The sequence below is a fragment of the Pongo abelii genome, chromosome 9, assembly GCF_028885655.2.
Source record: "Pongo abelii isolate AG06213 chromosome 9, NHGRI_mPonAbe1-v2.0_pri, whole genome shotgun sequence".
Lineage (NCBI taxonomy): Eukaryota > Metazoa > Chordata > Mammalia > Primates > Hominidae > Pongo > Pongo abelii.
Genome location: NC_071994.2, coordinates 85,792,844 through 85,811,675, shown reverse-complemented (window position 1 = coordinate 85,811,675; position 18,832 = coordinate 85,792,844). Strand labels below are relative to the sequence as shown.

Genomic DNA, 18,832 nt, shown 5'->3' with positions numbered 1-18,832 from the left:
TATCACACGTGCAGTTACCAATATCCACCACTGCAGGTAAGATAGAGAACATTTCCATCACCACAAGGATACTTTACATTGCCTGTTTATAACCACATCTACCTCCCTCCTTTCCCATGATCCCCCATCCTCCCTCTCCCAGCCCCCATGGACTTTTTACCAGTTGGGAATTTGATGGTGGTGTGTTTTCTAGGTACCTTTTGGGAAATAACTGATTTATCATTTTCCTCTTATAAATGTCTGTGAGTAAATAATAGTAAACAGGCATACCCTTGAGTTGTGCATCTCCCCATTGTTTGGCAAAGGAACCAACAACGTGGGTGAAGGGCTGCCTGGGCTGTGCAGCATTTCTAACTCTTGAAGGCACAGAGCCAAATTTGCTACCTTTGTTTTCATTCCCAGATTACGCTCGATTTGAGGCCAAAATCCATGACCTACGAGAGCAGATGATGAACCACAGCATGAGCTCCGGGTCCGGATCCCTGCGAACCAATCAGAAACGCTCCCTCTACGTCAGGTAGGCAATGGAGTATTTCTCTATCCGTACTTTGTGAGCAATTCAACTTGAGAAAACAAAGGCAACACCATGTAGCAACAGAACATGTGTCCTACTTAACCCATGTTCATCAGTACACTACTGAAAGACCTTTTGTTTAAGCATTTGGAATAAATGTTTGAAATGTTATTAGATTAAGTTAGTCAAAGGTGCCTGCTTTTATCAAGCTATTCTTTGGCAATGTTATGATCCAGGATAAAGGGCTCAGCATAGGTTGCAATAAAAATAATGAGAAGAAACATTTTCTTTTCTAATAAATCTTAAATGGCGTATGTGGACCAAACCCTTGGACATTTGCTTACCATCAGTGTGAAAAGAAAATATTCCTGTATTATCTCCTAACCTGCCAGATACTGATTGCATTAACTTTAGTGCATCAATTTAAAATCCACAGCATTCTTCTAAAGAGTTATGTGCTTTTCTCTAACAAGTTTTGGCAGAAAGACTTCCTTCTGTATCGTGTCGCTACCAGTTTTTTTCTCAGACCATAAAAGTTACTTGTTCCTTGTCTGACAAAACTCATTAATTTACCAGAAAAAGATAAATGATTGATTGAACATGAAATGCCTTCCAGTCTTTCATCCTAGTAGCTACCTCTTGAGTAAGATCCATCAACACTCAACTATAACATGCTCCTCTTCCAAGACAAGCTTCCCGTATTACTTCCAAACTTCATCAGTGCTGACTGTACTTTTAAAAATATATAAGTACTAATGGGCAAAAGGAAGAAAGTGATGCCTAATTAACGGGCAACATGAATCTACGTACCATATGGAAGAACCATGCCTGTTCTTATTGAATTCTCCACTCCCTACTCTGGCTTGAATTCAATCTGACTCCAACCTGAGGTCATATCCTTCTTACCTGAAATTTTAGGCATGACGTATATGTTATAGATACTAATTTACATACTTGAGTTGAACTTTTGCTGTTGGTGCCACTTTGGCTCTAAAGTTAAGTTTTGTGTGTATTTGGTATTCACAGCAGGGCTAAGAAGGGAGTGGGATTCTGGAAGGGACAGGTTCTCATAGGGCTTAATTTCCCAACTGAAGTGATAAGCCTAGAGTCCCTTCTTATTCCAGAGAAGCCCTGAGATTAAGAAAAACAAGTTATTAACCCTTTGAATTTGGCCAACTCCATTTCAAAAGATTATTTTGATACCCTTAATTGTCATCTGTGACTGTTCAGAACCACCCTAGAACATGTCTTGTAGTGACATTACAAATATGATGGAAAGTTAACAAGCTCCATTTGTGGTTCTTCTTCTCTCTTGTGTTGTATTGCTGGTCTACATGCTACAAAATATTTTTAAATTTTGAAATGTTTTAGTCCCTGGTAGCAAATTGGAAAAAGTCAGCTGGGTTAATAGGTTAGAACTAAATCAGTTAGTGTAACTGAAATGGTTATATATAATAAAGCTCGGAGGGAAAATTACCAAGTATCTTATTAAGAGATAGAATGCATAAATTGTTCAGATACTAGAAGAAATTTGCTGAAATATATTGCTAATGGCTATTAAGTTTTGGAAGATTAAGAAAATTAAATGAAGTGATATGATATTATATAAAACTAATACACTTATTTGAAAGAGTAGTAATTAGATTCAAATCTTTATTCTCTAAAATCATAAATAGAAGTATAACATACAGAAGAGACAAAGACTTAGAGTAACAAAGTAGTGGTTGGAGACTGTATTGAAAGGAGGAACCTCTTTTTAATGAGACTCAAAAATACTTGACACTTCATAAGGAAGTCCCCAAATGAAATCTCTGTAATATACAAATATGGTATTTAGTTTCCAAATGTTCAATTATTACTACTTATTTTGTACCTAGAGGGCTGACTTTAGTGTCTAAACAACTCTAAGAGACATAAAATTAAAAGAAATATGGGCCATGCATATATTCATATCAGCAAATCAGAAAGAAAGAACTTACAAGAGCTCCCTGGCCTTATTCTCATGAAAAGTGATAAAACAGACCAAAAAAAAAAAAAAGCAAGAAGCAAGGCCTAAGTGAAATTCTTACCAAAAAGAATTCAACAAGTCTGTACCTTTGTACTTTTTTTAATACCAATTTTGACTACAGGATTTTCATACAGATGCTTGCTTTGTCTAGAGTGCTTGTATAGGACCGTGGTCAGTTGTGTTTATTTTAGAAAGTCAACTACTTGCTCTCTCAGAATAAATTACTAGCAGGGTTTCTCTGATTATATAAATATAAGAGGATGAGCATGTCACAAATCAGAGAATAACATCCTGAAAATGGTGTTATTCTCCTCACTTTGCTTAGCTTTATGTAATTCTAGGGCTAGAAGGAACCTTAGCTATCATTGGGCCCTCTGCTTAATTTACAGAAGAGGAAACTGAGGCCCGAGGAGAACAGAGACAGAGACTTGCCTGGGATCCCACAGCTATTTGTGGCAGAATCAGCTCTCCTACCACGAGTCCCATACTTCTCCCCATATCACTCTGCCTCCCTAAGGGCTTAGTTTATGTGGTGTCAGCTGTTGAATACACTTTAGCTGTGATTCCCAATCTGCTTCTGTCAGCACAGTGCTGGACTCTTTGATTAAGGAATAAGGAGAGGAGAAATTCTAACACAAATGTCTTTGGGGTTTTTGCACAGGATAAACTGTGCTATAGGAATGTGGGATTTCTTTGGTATTATTTATAGTTTTCTATGAAGCCAAAACCTAAATCAGAAAGCAAGCACCTTCTTTGTTCTGTGAGAAACAATTTAGCTGACTTAGTAAAATATTTGCTTGCACCAAAAAACCATTCTTCCCCTTGGATTTACCTCCCATACCCCTACACACACACACACATGCATGCTCACAAGCATGCTCCCAGCTCTAGCCCTGGTCCTGGTGGTGTCAGAGAGAATGTACCTTCCTGGGGTCTTGCAGAAGCTGCCTTCATTTCCCCACTAGAAATGATCTTCCTAGGTGGTAGCAATTTGTTTACCTGAAATTTTGAAGGGAGTGGTAGCCAGCACTCTCTGAGCCAGGCAGTATTTTAAACATGAGCCAACCCTCTCTATTTTCTAATCTAGTTATAATTTTTTTCCTTTAATCTTTTGTGTGAAGTGCTTGAAGTACTTTAGTGGTGCTGTGCAAGCGGAATTGATTATTGCTAATGTTAACTGTTTGTGTTCTATGGGAATGATTTGAGTATGTTTGATTTAATATGCTACTTGTATTGTGTATTTCCTGCATTGTGAAACATATAGCGGTAAAACATTGTGAAACATGTAGTTCATTTAAAAGTAAATAAGGTTACAAATATGAATAAAATGTTTTTCAAAATGCTGCACAAGTACATTATCAATTCTTCAAACATAGATGCATTTAGGCTCCTGAGCTACTGGAATATGAATTTTATTGCATGTATTTTGAGGTTCTCGTTCACTGCCTTGGAAGAGTGAGTTTATGAGCTCATGAAGATCTCGCTACCTCTAAAATATCCTTTTCCCTTCTTATCTACTAGCTGATAAAAGCTGGTATAATAAAGAAAGAACAAGGCTTTTCCTGCTACTAACAGGGATGCACCTTTTGTATAAATGCTACTAGGAGAAGCCAAAGATATGGGGGATTAAATTTATACAAAAGTGCAAATTTCTAAAGAACGATCCTTTGTTTTGATAAAAGGAAAGTTAGAGTACCCAGGATGCTGGGAGAATGGGGAGGGCGAGGAAAAAAAGCAAATCATTCCACCAAGGGGAAGGAGAAAAAGGTCACAGGAAAGAATGTAAAAGAAAAACAGCCCTGTTCACTTGTTAATAAAAGATATCGATTTTGAGAGTTCAAGCAAATAACCTCTGAGTTTTGAATGTGGATTTAAGAAACAGTTGCTGTGATTTATTCAGACCTTCATCAAACATTTTTTGAGTATATATTATGTGCCAGGACCTATAATGGACACTGAGGACGCAGCAGTAACAGTCATGTTTCCTGTCTGAAAAAAACTTATGTCTGCTGGGGAAGACAGACGAAGGGAAGATAATTAAATGCAATGTGATATGAAAAGATCTGTTAGCTCTAGAAAGGCCTGGAATCTTGATTGCTTCCATGGAAAGATATCTAATTAATTCTTGAAGCTCTTATATGAGGTAACCAGGAGCCTTTCAAATATTTAGAAGCAAAGTAAGAAGTACATTATTTATCCTGACCCAGTAAATACATATACACATAAAACAGAAACAACATTTTTGTTAAACAGTAATAACACTTTTTGTATACAGTGTACTTTGATATTTTCCATTCTGTTTCTCTCCTTTTTAAAAAATGGAGATCATAGCTCATTAACTTGATTTAATAACTCACTAATGGGTCATGATTTACGGCTTACAGATGGAATAGACAAGAGGGAACATTCCAGGCAGATAACAAGGTACACAGACAAACAAAAGAGAGTGTCTTTACTACCTTATATTAAACATATCGAGGATCCTTAGACCCTTGGTGTTGTAGCCAGTTTGGAAGGCAGTTATCCCTGACACAGATGAGGAAGTAGAAATAGAGGGAAGTATTTGTCAGACATTTTCTATGGGTCAACCATTATTCTATTGTTTTACATGTATTATCCCATAGAATTCTCCCCAAAACCCTATGATTCAGGGGATATTGCCTCCATTTTATAGATGAAGAAACTGAAACTCAGAGAAGTTAAATGATTCCCCCAAGATCACACAGCTAGACAACATGAGCATGGACATTCAGATCCTATTTGTGAGACATTGTAGAGCAGCATTTAAGCACACAGTTGCTAGATTCTGCCAGATAGAAAAACATGTGAATCATGGTTCTGCCACATCCTAGCTCTGTGACCACGGATGAATCAGTCTCTCTGGGCTTACTTTCTTTATCTGTGAAGACGAGTATAGTAATAGGATACCATAAAGTGGTTGTGGCAATGGCAACAAAAGCCAAAATTGACAAATGGGATCTAATTAAACTAAAGAGCTTCTGCACAGCAAAAGAAACTACCATCAGAGTGAACAGGCAACCTACAGAATGGGAGAAAATTTTCGCAACCTACTCATCTGACAAAGGGCTAATATCCAGAATCTACAATGAACTCAAACAAATTTACAAGAAAAAAGCAAACAACCCCATCAAAAAGTGGGCCAAGAATATGAACAGACACTTCTCAAAAGAAGACATTTATGCAGCCAAAAGACACATGAAAAAATGGTCATCATCACTGGCCATCAGAGAAATGCAAATCAAAACCACAATGAGATACCATCTCACACCAGTTAGAATGGCAATCATTAAAAAGTCAGGAAACAACAGGTGCTGGAGAGGATGTGGAGAAATAGGAACACTTTTACACTGTTGGTGGGATTGTAAACTAGTTCAACCATTGTGGAAGTCAGTGTGGCGATTCCTCAGGGATCTAGAACTAGAAATACCGTTTGACCCAGCCATCCCATTACTGGGTATATACCCAAAGGACTATAAATCATGCTGCTATAAAGACACATGCACACGTATGTTTATTGCGGCACTATTCACAATAGCAAAGACTTGGAACCAACCCAAATGTCCAACAATGATAGACTGGATTAAGAAAATGTGGCACATATACACCATGGAATACTATGCAGCCATAAAAAATGATGAGTTCATGTCCTTTGTAGGGACATGGATGAAACTGGAAACCATCATTCTGAGCAAACTATCACAAGGACAGAAAACCAAACACTGCATGTTCTCACTCATAGGTAGGAATTGAACAATGAGAACACATGGACACAGGAAGGGGAACATCACACACTGGGGCCTGTTGTGGGGTGGGGTGGGGGTAGGGGGGAGGGATAGCATTAGGAGATATACCTAATGCTAAATGATGAGTTAATGGGTGTAACACACCAACATGGCACATGTATACATATGTAACAAACCTGCACGTTGTGCACATGTACCCTGAAACTTAAAGTATAATAATAATAAAATAAAATAAATAAATAAATAAATAATAAATAAATAAAATAAAAAAAGTTGTTGTGAGGATTAAATAAAATAGTGAATTTAGATATCTGGCACATGGGAAGTAATTGATAAATGTTGGTAATATTCATCATTTATTATGAAGTCACCTTTTCCCTATCAGAGAGACCACAGAATTGGTTGTGACTAAGACGCTGTTTTCGCAGCAGTGAGATAAGCCTCTCTCATCCCATTGCTTGCCTTCAGCAAAGGAAGAAGGACAGACTTTCTGATGACTTAGATTTTTCCTCCTCTGGACCCCATGAAGCCTGAAGGAGATGGCCAGCATTCCATGGCTCCAGAATTCTCAGCTCTGTCAACTCATCAGCTTTTCTCATCCAGACAAGGCTCTACCCAGAGGCAGAACCTGAAAAGAATTCAGTAGAAGCCACATGATAGAAAGACTCACTGCATATACAGTAGGCCATTCCAAGTCTCCATATATGTTATCAGTCTTCCTAACCACATGATTTCTTCTATTTCCCCTCGGCATTCTTCACCCCTTTCGAGCCCTCTGCTCATAGTTTCATTCTGAATTTCAAAGTCTTATTCCTTTTACAGTGGTTATAAGTCTATATGTTACTCAAAGTTGCTACTACCTGAGACAGTTTTTGCCTCAAAGGCTATGTAATATGACAAACTCATTCAGGTCAGGTTCTTGCCCTTCGTTTAACTTAAGGCATGCGTAAATTGATTCCTTCATGCTTTGATTCTTTCATTCAGTAAATATGGTGTTTGTACTTACTTCCAATGTACCAGTCTGTAGTAGATGTTAAGGGCACTCTGATGAATAAGACCACAGAACCCCTTTCCTCAAGTTTCTCACAGTCTAGATCTATAGGCAATCCAAATAATATGCAGACCATTATGGTAATTCATTTCCTGATACCCCACGTGTTATGTGCCTTGCAATTATTATCCTATTTTGATTTTTACAACATGCCTATTGACTTCCTGAAGTGAAATTTGCCCAGAAGACCACTAATACTTGAAACTCACCTGTTAAGATAGTGACTACTTTAAGATAGTGACTACTCTGGTCCTTGTTAAGCATTTATGATAAAATGTTTTGAAATGAATCAATATTATTCAATACTGGACCTGCAAATCCCAGTAATGTCTTGATGTTTCACAGCTCTAGTGCTTTATGCCACAGTGCTTGGCATAAAGAATTCTCCTTAGGAAACATTTGTTAAATGAATTAATTCCAAGACTATCTTTCCTATACAAATGTGAGAGAAAATATTAAAATATAAGCCAACGTATTTGAACAATCCTATTGAAATCCAATACCAGCTTGGCTGACACCAAGTGCATCGAGTCTGGTTGTATCCTCAGGATGCAGGCTCTACCTGCTGCTACTGGGATTTCCAGAAAATATGTGGCGCTGCAAGGCCTTTCAGGCTGTTTCATTTGTTTGCTAAACTGTGTGACAAACTCTTTAAATTGGGACCTAATTTAATAATGGATTTAGACAAGCACGCACAGCCCATACCCTCTTAGTGAGAGAACTTGAAGTAAGGGAAGGGCCCAGGGTGAACCTCATTCTCAACACAGTTGGTCTTTCTATTCCTGGGAACTAAGGCTTGAAGTCATGTCAAGGGCAGTCTCAAGAAAACACATTCCATCCTAGACACTTCGCCTTTGAGCTTTTGTTCTGGGGGAAGTGTGTTCCCACCTGACTGATTTTGGTGGGAGGGAATAGCTACATCATCATGTAGGTAAGACACTCTGGTCATTTATTTTTCTCTATAGTAGCAAACATATCTTTTCACTCTACTTCCTGCCCTATTTAACTGCTGGTTAGTATCCTGGGGATGATAAAGAAGAGTGTGGAATGGCAGGAGTCTTCACTCCAGTGGTACAAGCTGCTTCCAGCTTCACTTGGCAATGGATTTCTTGAGAGCATTTAAGGCAAAGCCATAAAATCTGTGGACTGTGTTATAAGTCACATTTTTGTCTTCTTCCCTTCCAATCTTGGACCCAACATGTTAGCTGTTTCCCAGAGAACATGCCACAGTCAGCTGTGTGCACCCCCCTGCCCAGTACTTGGCACAGGGCTAGCTGACAGTGGTATTTTTATTGCACACATTCATTTCCTCATAATTCTTATTTAGCAACGTCATTAGTTATTCGCTTAGAAACATATTGACTATGATATGTTGCAGCAGAATAAGAAATAGAAACTTCTTGAATTCAGAATTACTTTTCTCTCTTAAAATCTTAGTGAGGGCAAAGGTAACTGGGAGGGGAACATAATCAGGTACCTGAAACAGTTTAACAGGATGAAGCAGGAAGTCTGGACAGTGTCTAGACTTGTAAGGGCACTGGCTAAATTCCTATTGATGATATAACTTCTGTTTTATACTTTGTACTGATTTCCTCCAAGTAGATCTGGCTTGTCATCCAGAATTCATAACTTACCATTATGGATAATGACAGTTGTGCATAGCTTATTGTTTGCTAAAATTTGAGTGTCGCATTTATAAAATGGACATAGTACCTAGTTCACAGGCTTGTTGTTAGGATGACGTTAAACTGAATGTATGAAGGAGGCTGCTATATGGGACTTGTTAGGCAAAGGGGAGTTCCTTTTATTGCTTCAAATACTTAGAGCTTGCCTCCTAAACCGGTGCCTTCTTTAAAGCAGAATAGATTTTGATTCTTCATTTATATTTTGAGACCCATTAGCATAATGCTTACTTTTTCAGGGATTTGCATTTTTAGTTGTATCCTTAATTGTGGAATAAAAGGCTTTGTCTTTAGGCAGTCAATTTTATGCCAGAAATAGAAAGAAGGAGGAGTTATTGTGGATCTGGGAGTTTCCTCTTTCCCTTGCAATCATAGGCTACCTGATTTTAAAAGGATTTTAATTTTTATATTTCTGTAGGAAGAGGGACAAAAGTATCATGAGTGACTCTTCCATTGACCATCACGTTTTCCTCCATTCTTCTACTTCAAGGTCTAGAATCCAGATCTCATTACTGTTAATGGTTGGCCTGTCATTAATTGATTCATCCAGAAAACCTCTTCTGAGCCACAGACATCTACCTCATACTCTGCTAGACTCTGGAAATAAAAAGATTAATAAAACTTATTTTCTGCCATTAAGGAGCCCACAGATCATTCCTACAATCTAGATTCTGCTTACCTTTCCACTAATCCCATGGTAATCATATTTCCAGAAATCTCTCATCTCCACAGGAGGTACTTTGCCTCATAACCCAAAATGACTGCTTTCTAGAACAAACCAGACAGCTCTAGATAAAAAGGAGAACAGAACAGTAAAAAGTAAGATACAGAATGCTCACAGGAGGATAGGTGAGAGGGGAGGGCATGAAAAAATTGAGGGAGCTTCCCTCTTCCCCCTGCCCAACTGCCAATCATGTAGGTTAGGTTAGTTTCAAGGGAACAAGGAAATAGACGTAAATCACTTGTCCTTAAGTCTCGGTGTTTGAACAGTGTCTGACACTTCTTTAAATTAACTTTAAATACTTGTGGAATGAACTTTTTGATTAGCAATTAAAGATGATGATTAAATAGAAAATGGTATTAAGAGAGCCACCAATGTTTGCTGGAGTCAAGCACATGCTCCTCTGTTTTCCTGTGGACCACATAAACAGCTCTCCTCCAGTCTTCACGTGCTCTTTCCTGTTTGTTGACTCACCTGCCCCCCTCCATTGGACTGTGAGTATCTCAAAGACGGAGATTTCATCTCCTTAAATTCTGCATCTGGACAGTCTGGCATATAGTAACTGCTGAATCAATTAAAATGAATGGATTACAGATGTCACCAAATTGGAGAGAGTTTAACTGTATTTAATCTTTTACCTAATTATGTCATGGCTTGCAAATGGTTTACTGACTAGGCTCCTTGCCCCTTGTTAATCAAATTAATATGCAACCCTATTTGGTAATCATCTCAGATTAAATTTTCAAAAATTATTTAACCAGAGTCGCTATTCGTATATCAAATAAAATAGACTTTAAACCAACAACAGAAAAAAAAAAGATAAAGAAGGATAGTACACAATGATAAAGAGTTCAATTCAACAAGAAGACTTAACTGTCTTATATACACACCCAACATTGGAGCACCCAGACTCATAAAACCTTCTAGACCTATGAAAAGACTTAGTCAAGCAATAATAGTTGGAGACTTCAATACCCCATTGACAGCATTAGATCATAGATGCAGAAAAACTAACAAAGAAATTCTGGACTTAAAATTGACTCAAATTTAATTCTTGACTTCAATATGACTGAACCAATTGGACATCTACAAAATACTCCACCCATCAAACACAGGATATACATTCTTCTGATATGCATATGAAACATATTATAAGATTAACCACAAGTTCAGCCATAAAGTGATTCTCAATAAATTTAAAAAAAATCGAGATCTTGCCAACCATACTTTCAGACCACAGTGGAATAAAAATAGTAATTACTACCAGGAAGATCTCTCAAAACTACACGATTACATGGAAATTAAACAACTTGCTCCTGAATGGCTTTTGGGTAAACAGCAAAATTAAGGCAGAAATAAAAAAATATTTGAAATAAATGAAATCAGAAATACAATATACAAAAATCTCTGGGATGCAACAAAAGCAGTGTTAAGAGGAAAGTTTACAGCACTAAATGCCTACATCAAAAATTTAGAAAGATCTCAAATTAAAGATCTAAATATACATCTAGAGGAACTAGAAAACAAGAACAAACCCCAAAGCTAGCAGAATAAAAGAAATAACTAAAATCAGAGAAGACCTGAACAAAATTGAGACTCCAAAATCCATATAAAGAATCAACAAAACCTAAAGTTGTTTCTTTGAACCAATAAACAAGATCAGTAGACCACTAGCTAGTTAACGAAGAAAAAAAAAAAGAGAAGATCCAAATAAGCATAATCATAAATGACATAGGTGACATTACAACTGATCCCACAGAAATACAAAAGATCCTCAGAGACTTTTATGAATGCTTCTGTGCATACAAACTAGAAAGTTAGAGGAAATAGATAAAGTCCTCAAAACACACAACCTCTAAGATTGAATCAGAAACAATTGAAACCCTGAACAGAATGATATTGAGTTCTTAAATTGAATCAGTAATTAATAACCTAGCAACCAAAAATAGCCCTGGACCAGATGGATTCACAGCCAAATTCTATCAGATGTGCAAAGAAGAGCTGATAACCAATTCTTCTGAAACTATTCCAAAGAACTGAGGAGGGACTCTTCCCTATCTCATTTGAGAAAGCTGTTGTCACCCTGATACCAAAATCTGACAAAGATACAGCGAAAAAAAGAAAAAGAAAAAGAAAGAAAGAAAATCACAGGACTATATCCCTAATGAACATAGACCCAAAGTCCTCAACAAAATCCTAGCAAATCAAATCCAGCAACACATCAAAAAGTTAATTCACCACCATCAAGTAGGCTTCATTCCTGGGATGTAAGGTTGGTTCAGTGTGTGCAAAGCAATAAATGTGATTCACCACATAAACAGAATTAAAAACAAAAACCAAATGATCATCTCAATAGACATAGAAAAACTTTAAAGTTCAACATTCCTTTATGATAAAAACCCTCAACAAACTAGGCATAGAAGAAACATACCTCAAAATAATAAGTGCCATCTATGGCAAACCCACAGCCAACATCATAGTGAACAGGCAAAAGCTGGAAGCATTCCTCTTAAGGACAGGAAAAAGACAGGGAAGCCCATTCTTACCACTCCTATTCAACATAGTACTGGAAGGCCTAGCCAGAGTAATCAGGCACGAGAAAGAAATAAAAGGCATCCAAATAGGAAAAGAAGAAGCCAATTTATCTCTGCACTGAAAATGATTCTATACTTGAAAACCCTAAAGACTCCACCAAAAGGCTCTTGGAGCTGATAAATGGCTTCAATAAAGTTTCAGACTACAAAATCAATATACAAAAATGAGTAGCATTTCTGTAGTAGCACCAATAACATTCAAGCTGAGAGCCAAATAAAGAATGCAATTCCATTTACAATAGCCCGAAAAGAGTAAAAAACCTAGAAATATATCTAACCAAGGAGGTAAAAGATTCCTACAAGGAGAACTACAAAACACGGTTAAAGAAGTTATAGATAACACAAATTTTAGAACACTGCATTCTCATGAATTGGAAGAATCAATATTGTTAAAATGGCCATACTGCCCAAAGCAATCTACAGATTCAACACTGTTACCATCAAACTACCAATGTCATTTTTCACAGACTTAGAAAAAACACTCTAAAATTTATGTGGAACCAAAAAAGATCCTGAATAGCTAAACCAATTCTAAACAAAAAGAACAAAGCTGGAGGCATCACATTACCCAATTTCAAACTATACTATAAAGCTATAGTAACTAAAATGGCATAGTACTGGTACAAAAACAAATGCATATAACAATGGTACAGCAAAGAGAACCCAGATAAAGCCACACATCTACAGCCATCTGATCTTCAACAAAGTTGACAAAAATAAGCAATGGAGAAAAGATTGTCTATACAATAAATGGTGCTAGATAGTGGTAGCCATATGCAGAATGAAAGTGGACCCTTACCTCACACCATATGCAAAAATTAACTCAAGATGGATGAAATAATTATTTATGTATTTATTTATTTTTGAGGAGGGTCTCACTTTGTCACCCATGCTGGAGTGCAGTGGTGTGATCTCAGCTCACTGCAACCTCCCAGGTTCAAGTGATTCTCTCATGTCATCCTCTTGAGTAGCTGGGACTACAGATTCATGCTATCACACATGACTAATTTTTGTATTTTTTGGTAGAGACAGGGTTTCACCATGTTGGACAGGCTGGTCACGAACTCCTGACCTCAACTAATCCACCCACCTCAGCCTCCCAAAGTGCTGAGATTATAGGCATGAGCCACCACGCCTGGCTGGATTAGAGATTTAAATGCAAGACCTCAAACTATGAGAATCCTAGAAGAAAACCTAGGGAATGCCATTCTGGACATTGGTCTTTGGAAAGAATTTAGGACTAAGTTATCAAAAACAATTGTAGCAAAAACAAAAATTGACAAGTAGTACCTATTAAACTAAAAAGCTTCCGCACAGCAAAAGAAACTATCAACAGAGTAAACAGACCACCTACTAAATGGGAGAAAATATTTGCAAACTATGCATCTGACAAAGGTCTAATATCCAGAATCTTGAGGAATTTAAGTAATTCAACAAGCAAAAAACAAATAACCCCATTAAAAAGTGGGCAAAAAACATGAATAGATACTTCTCAAGAGAAGACACACAACTGGTCAACAAACAGATGAAAACTACTCATCATCACGAATCCTCAGAAATATGCAAATCAAAACTACAATGATATACCATCTCACACCACCCAGAATGGCTATTATTAAAAAAATCAAAAAATAATAGATGCTGACAAGGCTGTGGAGAGGCAGACTAAGCACCTTATATAGATTATTTTAATTCTCACAAAACTATGAAGCTTTTATTATTATCTCCATTTCAGAGAAGAAAACATTGAGATGAGATTTCAATTTTACTCATAAGAGACCAAACTGGGATTAGGGCCTAAGCATGCTATTCTATTCCCCCACCTATTGTTTCATATGGTTTTATTAAACAGTTCTCACATATTTAATTTTATTTGATACAATATGTCTGTATATAGGTTTTGTTTTGTTTATTTATTTATTTATTTATTTTTGAGACAGGGTCTTGCTCTGTCACCCAGGCTGGAGTGAGTGGCACAATCATGGCTCACTGCAGCCTCAACCTCCTAGGTTCAAGTTATCCTCCTACCTCCCTCCCAAGTTGCTGGGACTACAGGTGTGTGTCACCATGCCTGCTAATGTTTATTTTTTATAGAGACAGGGTTTCCCTATTTTGCCCTGGCTGGTCTCAAACTCCTAGGCTCAAATGATCTTCTCACTTTGGCCTCCCAAAGTGCTGGGATGACAAGTGTAAGCCAATGTGCCCAGCCTGTAAGTAGGCATTATTTTTCCCATAGTTTTCAGATAAAGAATCTGAGATTCAGAATATTAAGCTATATGCTCTTTTCTCTAAGTATAAAATAGCACCAAGTCCTTGACTCAATCTTATCCTCTCTTTAAGGATGTGTAAACACAACTCACATATATATATATTTCTAGTGTTTGCTTTGTGTTTTATTTACTGCCACATTGCATAGGACATGAGTTTTAATAGAACTACTTACACATTTTATTAAATGTCGAATGGACAGTTGAGTTTGAAGATGCCCAGAGCATATGGATTTGTGATTAAATTGACAGAGTCCCTAATGAGTAGTGATCATTACAATTGTATGAACCAGGTCCCTGCCTCTCTTGTTCCAGGATAGATTCTACAGGCAGCATAGCTCTATGCCTATAAATTCCCACATTAAAGAGCACAGTTGAAGTGCCTGTCACACAATGCGTTGCCCAGGACCTGCTACATAATTTGCAGGGGCCTGGTGCAAAATGAAAATGCTCAATTCTTGTTCACAAATTAATAGCAAAGCCGGGCATGGTGGCTCATACCTGTAATCCCAGCACTTTGGGAGGCCAGGGTGGGCAGATAACTTGAGGTCAAGAGTTCAAGACAAGCCTGGGCAACATGGTGAAACCCCATCTCTACCAAAATCATAACAAAACAACACAAAAATTAGCCTGGCATGGTGGCGGGCACCTGTAATCCCAGCTACTCGGGAGGCTAAGGCAGGAGAATCGCTTGAGCCATGGAGGTGGAGGTTGTAGTGAGCTGAGATTTTGCCACTGAACTCCAGCCTGGGTGACAGAGCAAGACTCTGTCTCAATCAATCAATCAATCAATCAAAATAAAAAATTAGTAGCAAGACAGTGAGAGCAGAGCATAATGCCAGGTGTGGGATGGTGGAACACAGGTCTCATACCCATGAAGCCATTCCTGTTGACCCCCAACTTAGGACATTTCATTCAAAACTGAAAGCATGATTATTTTCCTTAATATGTAGTATAGTAGAGGTAAGAAACACAAAATCAGCACTGGGAACATTTTCAAGGATCCAAGCCTTATTCTTTTTCTAAAAGAGTATTTTATACAAATTAAGCATATGCCTGCTTTTATGATATGTAGAAACATTTTCTTCTAGCCCTCTTCCTGCTTGAGAAACTACATTCCCACTTGCCCTAAACTGTCAAGGGTCCACTTTGAGTCATTTGTCTTCACTAAAGCAAATCTTTCAAAAGCTAAGTAGCATTGTTTCACATTTATTTAGCACCTGCAGGACACTTTGGTCTTCTTGTTCTGCAAAAGTTTCTGCCCCTTGGCCCTTCTCTTCAGGCCTAAATTTTAAAGAAAATGCATAAAAGTGCCTCAGATGACTTTGAAAAACAGTGGGACCAGTTGGATGGTTGTGTCCTTCCCATATGTCATTGCCAAAATTCAGAGGGTGCAAGATTTGTAAATTCCCCTGACTGGCAACATTGCAATTAAGAAAAAAAAAATCATGGAGTTGATAGGCAATTGACAACTAAATTGCACCAAGTAAGAATTCTAAAAATAATAAACAAAAAGGCAAATTATAATATATATTTGAATTGGTTGCTCTTTAATATTGCCATCATTTTCTAGAAGAAAGGGCATTTTAATGCTAAAAGAAACTTATGAACATAATCTGAGCATCAGAAAAAGTTCTCCAAATATTATAAATTTGTAGTTTTAAAACCTCACTAGATAGATCTCCATATTTTTTCTATCCATAAATCTTACCTTATAGCTAAAAAAATTAAAGTAAGCATCATGATGACTAAGTTGTTTAATTCTTAATCTTGAGTATTTTGGATCTAAATCATTCTAAGATCCTTAGGAATGTATTTTTTTTAACTTTGTCCTTTTCTTGACAAAGAAAGACGTCTTTTAGATTTTCTTTTTCTTTGTGTATGTATGCTTTCTTCATCTTTTATGCCATTTTCTCAATAAATAAGAAGCCCAGACCCATCTTCTGTGATAAGCTGATGCTTTTCAGTGATACTTATTAAAAGATAAAAAGGGATGTTTCATCATCAAAATTATTTTTCATTTTTAAAGTTGTCATTCTTTCTACATTTTAAAAACAGACCCACTTTTTGACAGCTTTATTGAGATATAATTGACAGGCAAAAAGTTACACATGTTTTATACATACAATTTTATGTGTTTAAAAAAAGATTTTTTTAAAGGTATCATCACATTATAGTATCTTTCATTGTATTTTATAACATTGTATATTCTACATTGTTTCAAACCAGATTGCTTACCTCATGTACTTTTTCCCCTTAATTGTCTTAAAAGGCAGACATGTCCTTTCAAACTCAGGATTCCATACTTTTATATGTATGAAAAAACATACAATTATCTGATTCCACAGGTAAAATAATGAGAAAATGTGGTGTGAACTGAGTAGAAGTTTGCAACAGACAGGGTATTTAATAGCTTCTAACGCCCCTAACATGAAAATCTAATTCTCATTTTAATTAACTTTGTAGCTCTTACTCTAGACAAACCTCTTTACCAGTTCCAGTGGCTTCTTTGAAGCCAGTTTCATCTCATTTTTTCTGTTAATGAGGGTTCCTAGCCAATCATCAGGAAGGCGTCTCTGCTTGTGTTTCTGGTTGCTGTAAATCCAGATGAGTGGGGAGTTTCTCCACCTAAAAGGCCTATGCTGAATGAACACCATTGCTGGCTGTTCATAAGATAACTTTTCTCTTTTCCTAAAATTCTGTGTTCCTGCCCCTTTCCTCATAAACGGGGGCCTCCATGATACTTCCACCTCCACAACACACTCAAATCCTCTTATGAGCCCTTGATTACATCATAGATTCAAGTATCCTGAGGATGAGGAGCTGGCAGTGAACATTTAATTCTGACAGTATTTATGAGGAAGCATCATTACTATCCCCATTTTACAGTTAATGAAACCAAGGTTAGATAGCTTAAGTTATCACCCATATTTACACAGCAAAGAAGGACAACATGATAAAAACTCAGTTCTGTCCTATGCCAAATACCAGCTCTTAACCTTAATTTCCATGGCTTCTAGAAATACCACATTTTCTTAGATGTACTTGATTTCATATATGCTCTCTCATTCCCATAGGTACTTAAAATTGTTAAAGCAAGTTCTATAAGTTTTGGGAAATATAGTCATCTGATATATAGAGCAACTCCCTCAGTAATAAATGAGGACGTTAAAGATGGTCAGTGAGTAGATCTTTGACGTGAAGTTATACTAGTTCAGATGTAAACCATGGGATGCATTCGTTAATGATGCATCCTTAGCAAAGAGGCATGAGGTTTCCTGCCACAGGATGTTACACAGAGGATAAGAGGATTGCAGGATCTTCTGACTGCCTTAGAGCAAGTATGATGGAATGGATATGAGTTTAAGTTTTTCTTCAGTGAGTATTAATTACAAAATACTACATAAGATGCTGTTGGGTAAAAAGATGAATCAGACATGTCTTTGAGGATCCAGCTAAAGTTAGTTGCAAAAAAACAGAGGAAAATAATAAGCTATTATTGTGAACAAAAATTCTGCTCCAGGATCTGACACCTATGCAGAGGGTAGGAAATAGGGGAGATTTGAGAAGGTAACTATGATGGAGTCTCTTGTAGTAGGTTCCAAAAGTAAAGCTGTATTTTTGTTGTTGTTGTTATCTTTGGCAGTATATTTCCCCTCCATAGGAGGTATACACTACCATAGAATGAAATGTTAAGTCCTCTAGAATTCTAATTCAGTCAGCCATGTATTTATGAGTTCACAGCAGAGTGGAGTAGGCCAAAAGCTTGGGTTCTGGAGTCAGAAATACCTGGACTTAAATCCTGGCTTGGCCATTTAGTACCTTACTTATGACCTTAGTAACTTACTTCTTCTCCCTCTAGGCCTCCGCTTTTTCCATAAAATGGGTATAATAGAAATACTCATTTAAAGTATATGAGGAATAATGTTTGTAAATCACCTACCGTCTTATACAAACTCTTTCAGAAATTAGAAAAGAGAGAGTACTTCCTAGCTTTTTACAATGTTAACATCACTGTGATACCAAAACATAACAAGGTCATTGTAAGAAAGGAAATTTATACTCCAATCTCTCTCATAAACATCAAATTAAAAATATAAAATATTAGCAAAATAAATCTAGTGATGTGTATTTTATATCTAGTGATATATTTTATATATTAGATGACTGTGTTTCCCAAAACTTAGAAAGAATAATATTATGATGACCTGCTGGAATTTATTACAGAAAT

General features: G+C 36.9%; 1 protein-coding gene across 25 annotated transcripts in view; it reads left to right on the top strand.

Annotated features, from left to right (window-relative positions):
- Positions 1-18,832, top strand: part of DLG2 (discs large MAGUK scaffold protein 2) — a 2,173,778-nt gene that overhangs the window by 1,996,347 nt on the left and 158,599 nt on the right. For all 25 annotated transcript variants that reach the window (XR_008511650.1, XM_024254994.3, XM_024254993.3 and 22 more), the window contains one exon: positions 403-517. Coding sequence is in view for 24 of the 25 variants with exons in the window: in XM_024254994.3 (XP_024110762.1) it covers positions 403-517 (115 nt within the window). In the remaining variant the exon portion in view is untranslated. The remainder of the gene's footprint in view (positions 1-402; positions 518-18,832) is intronic.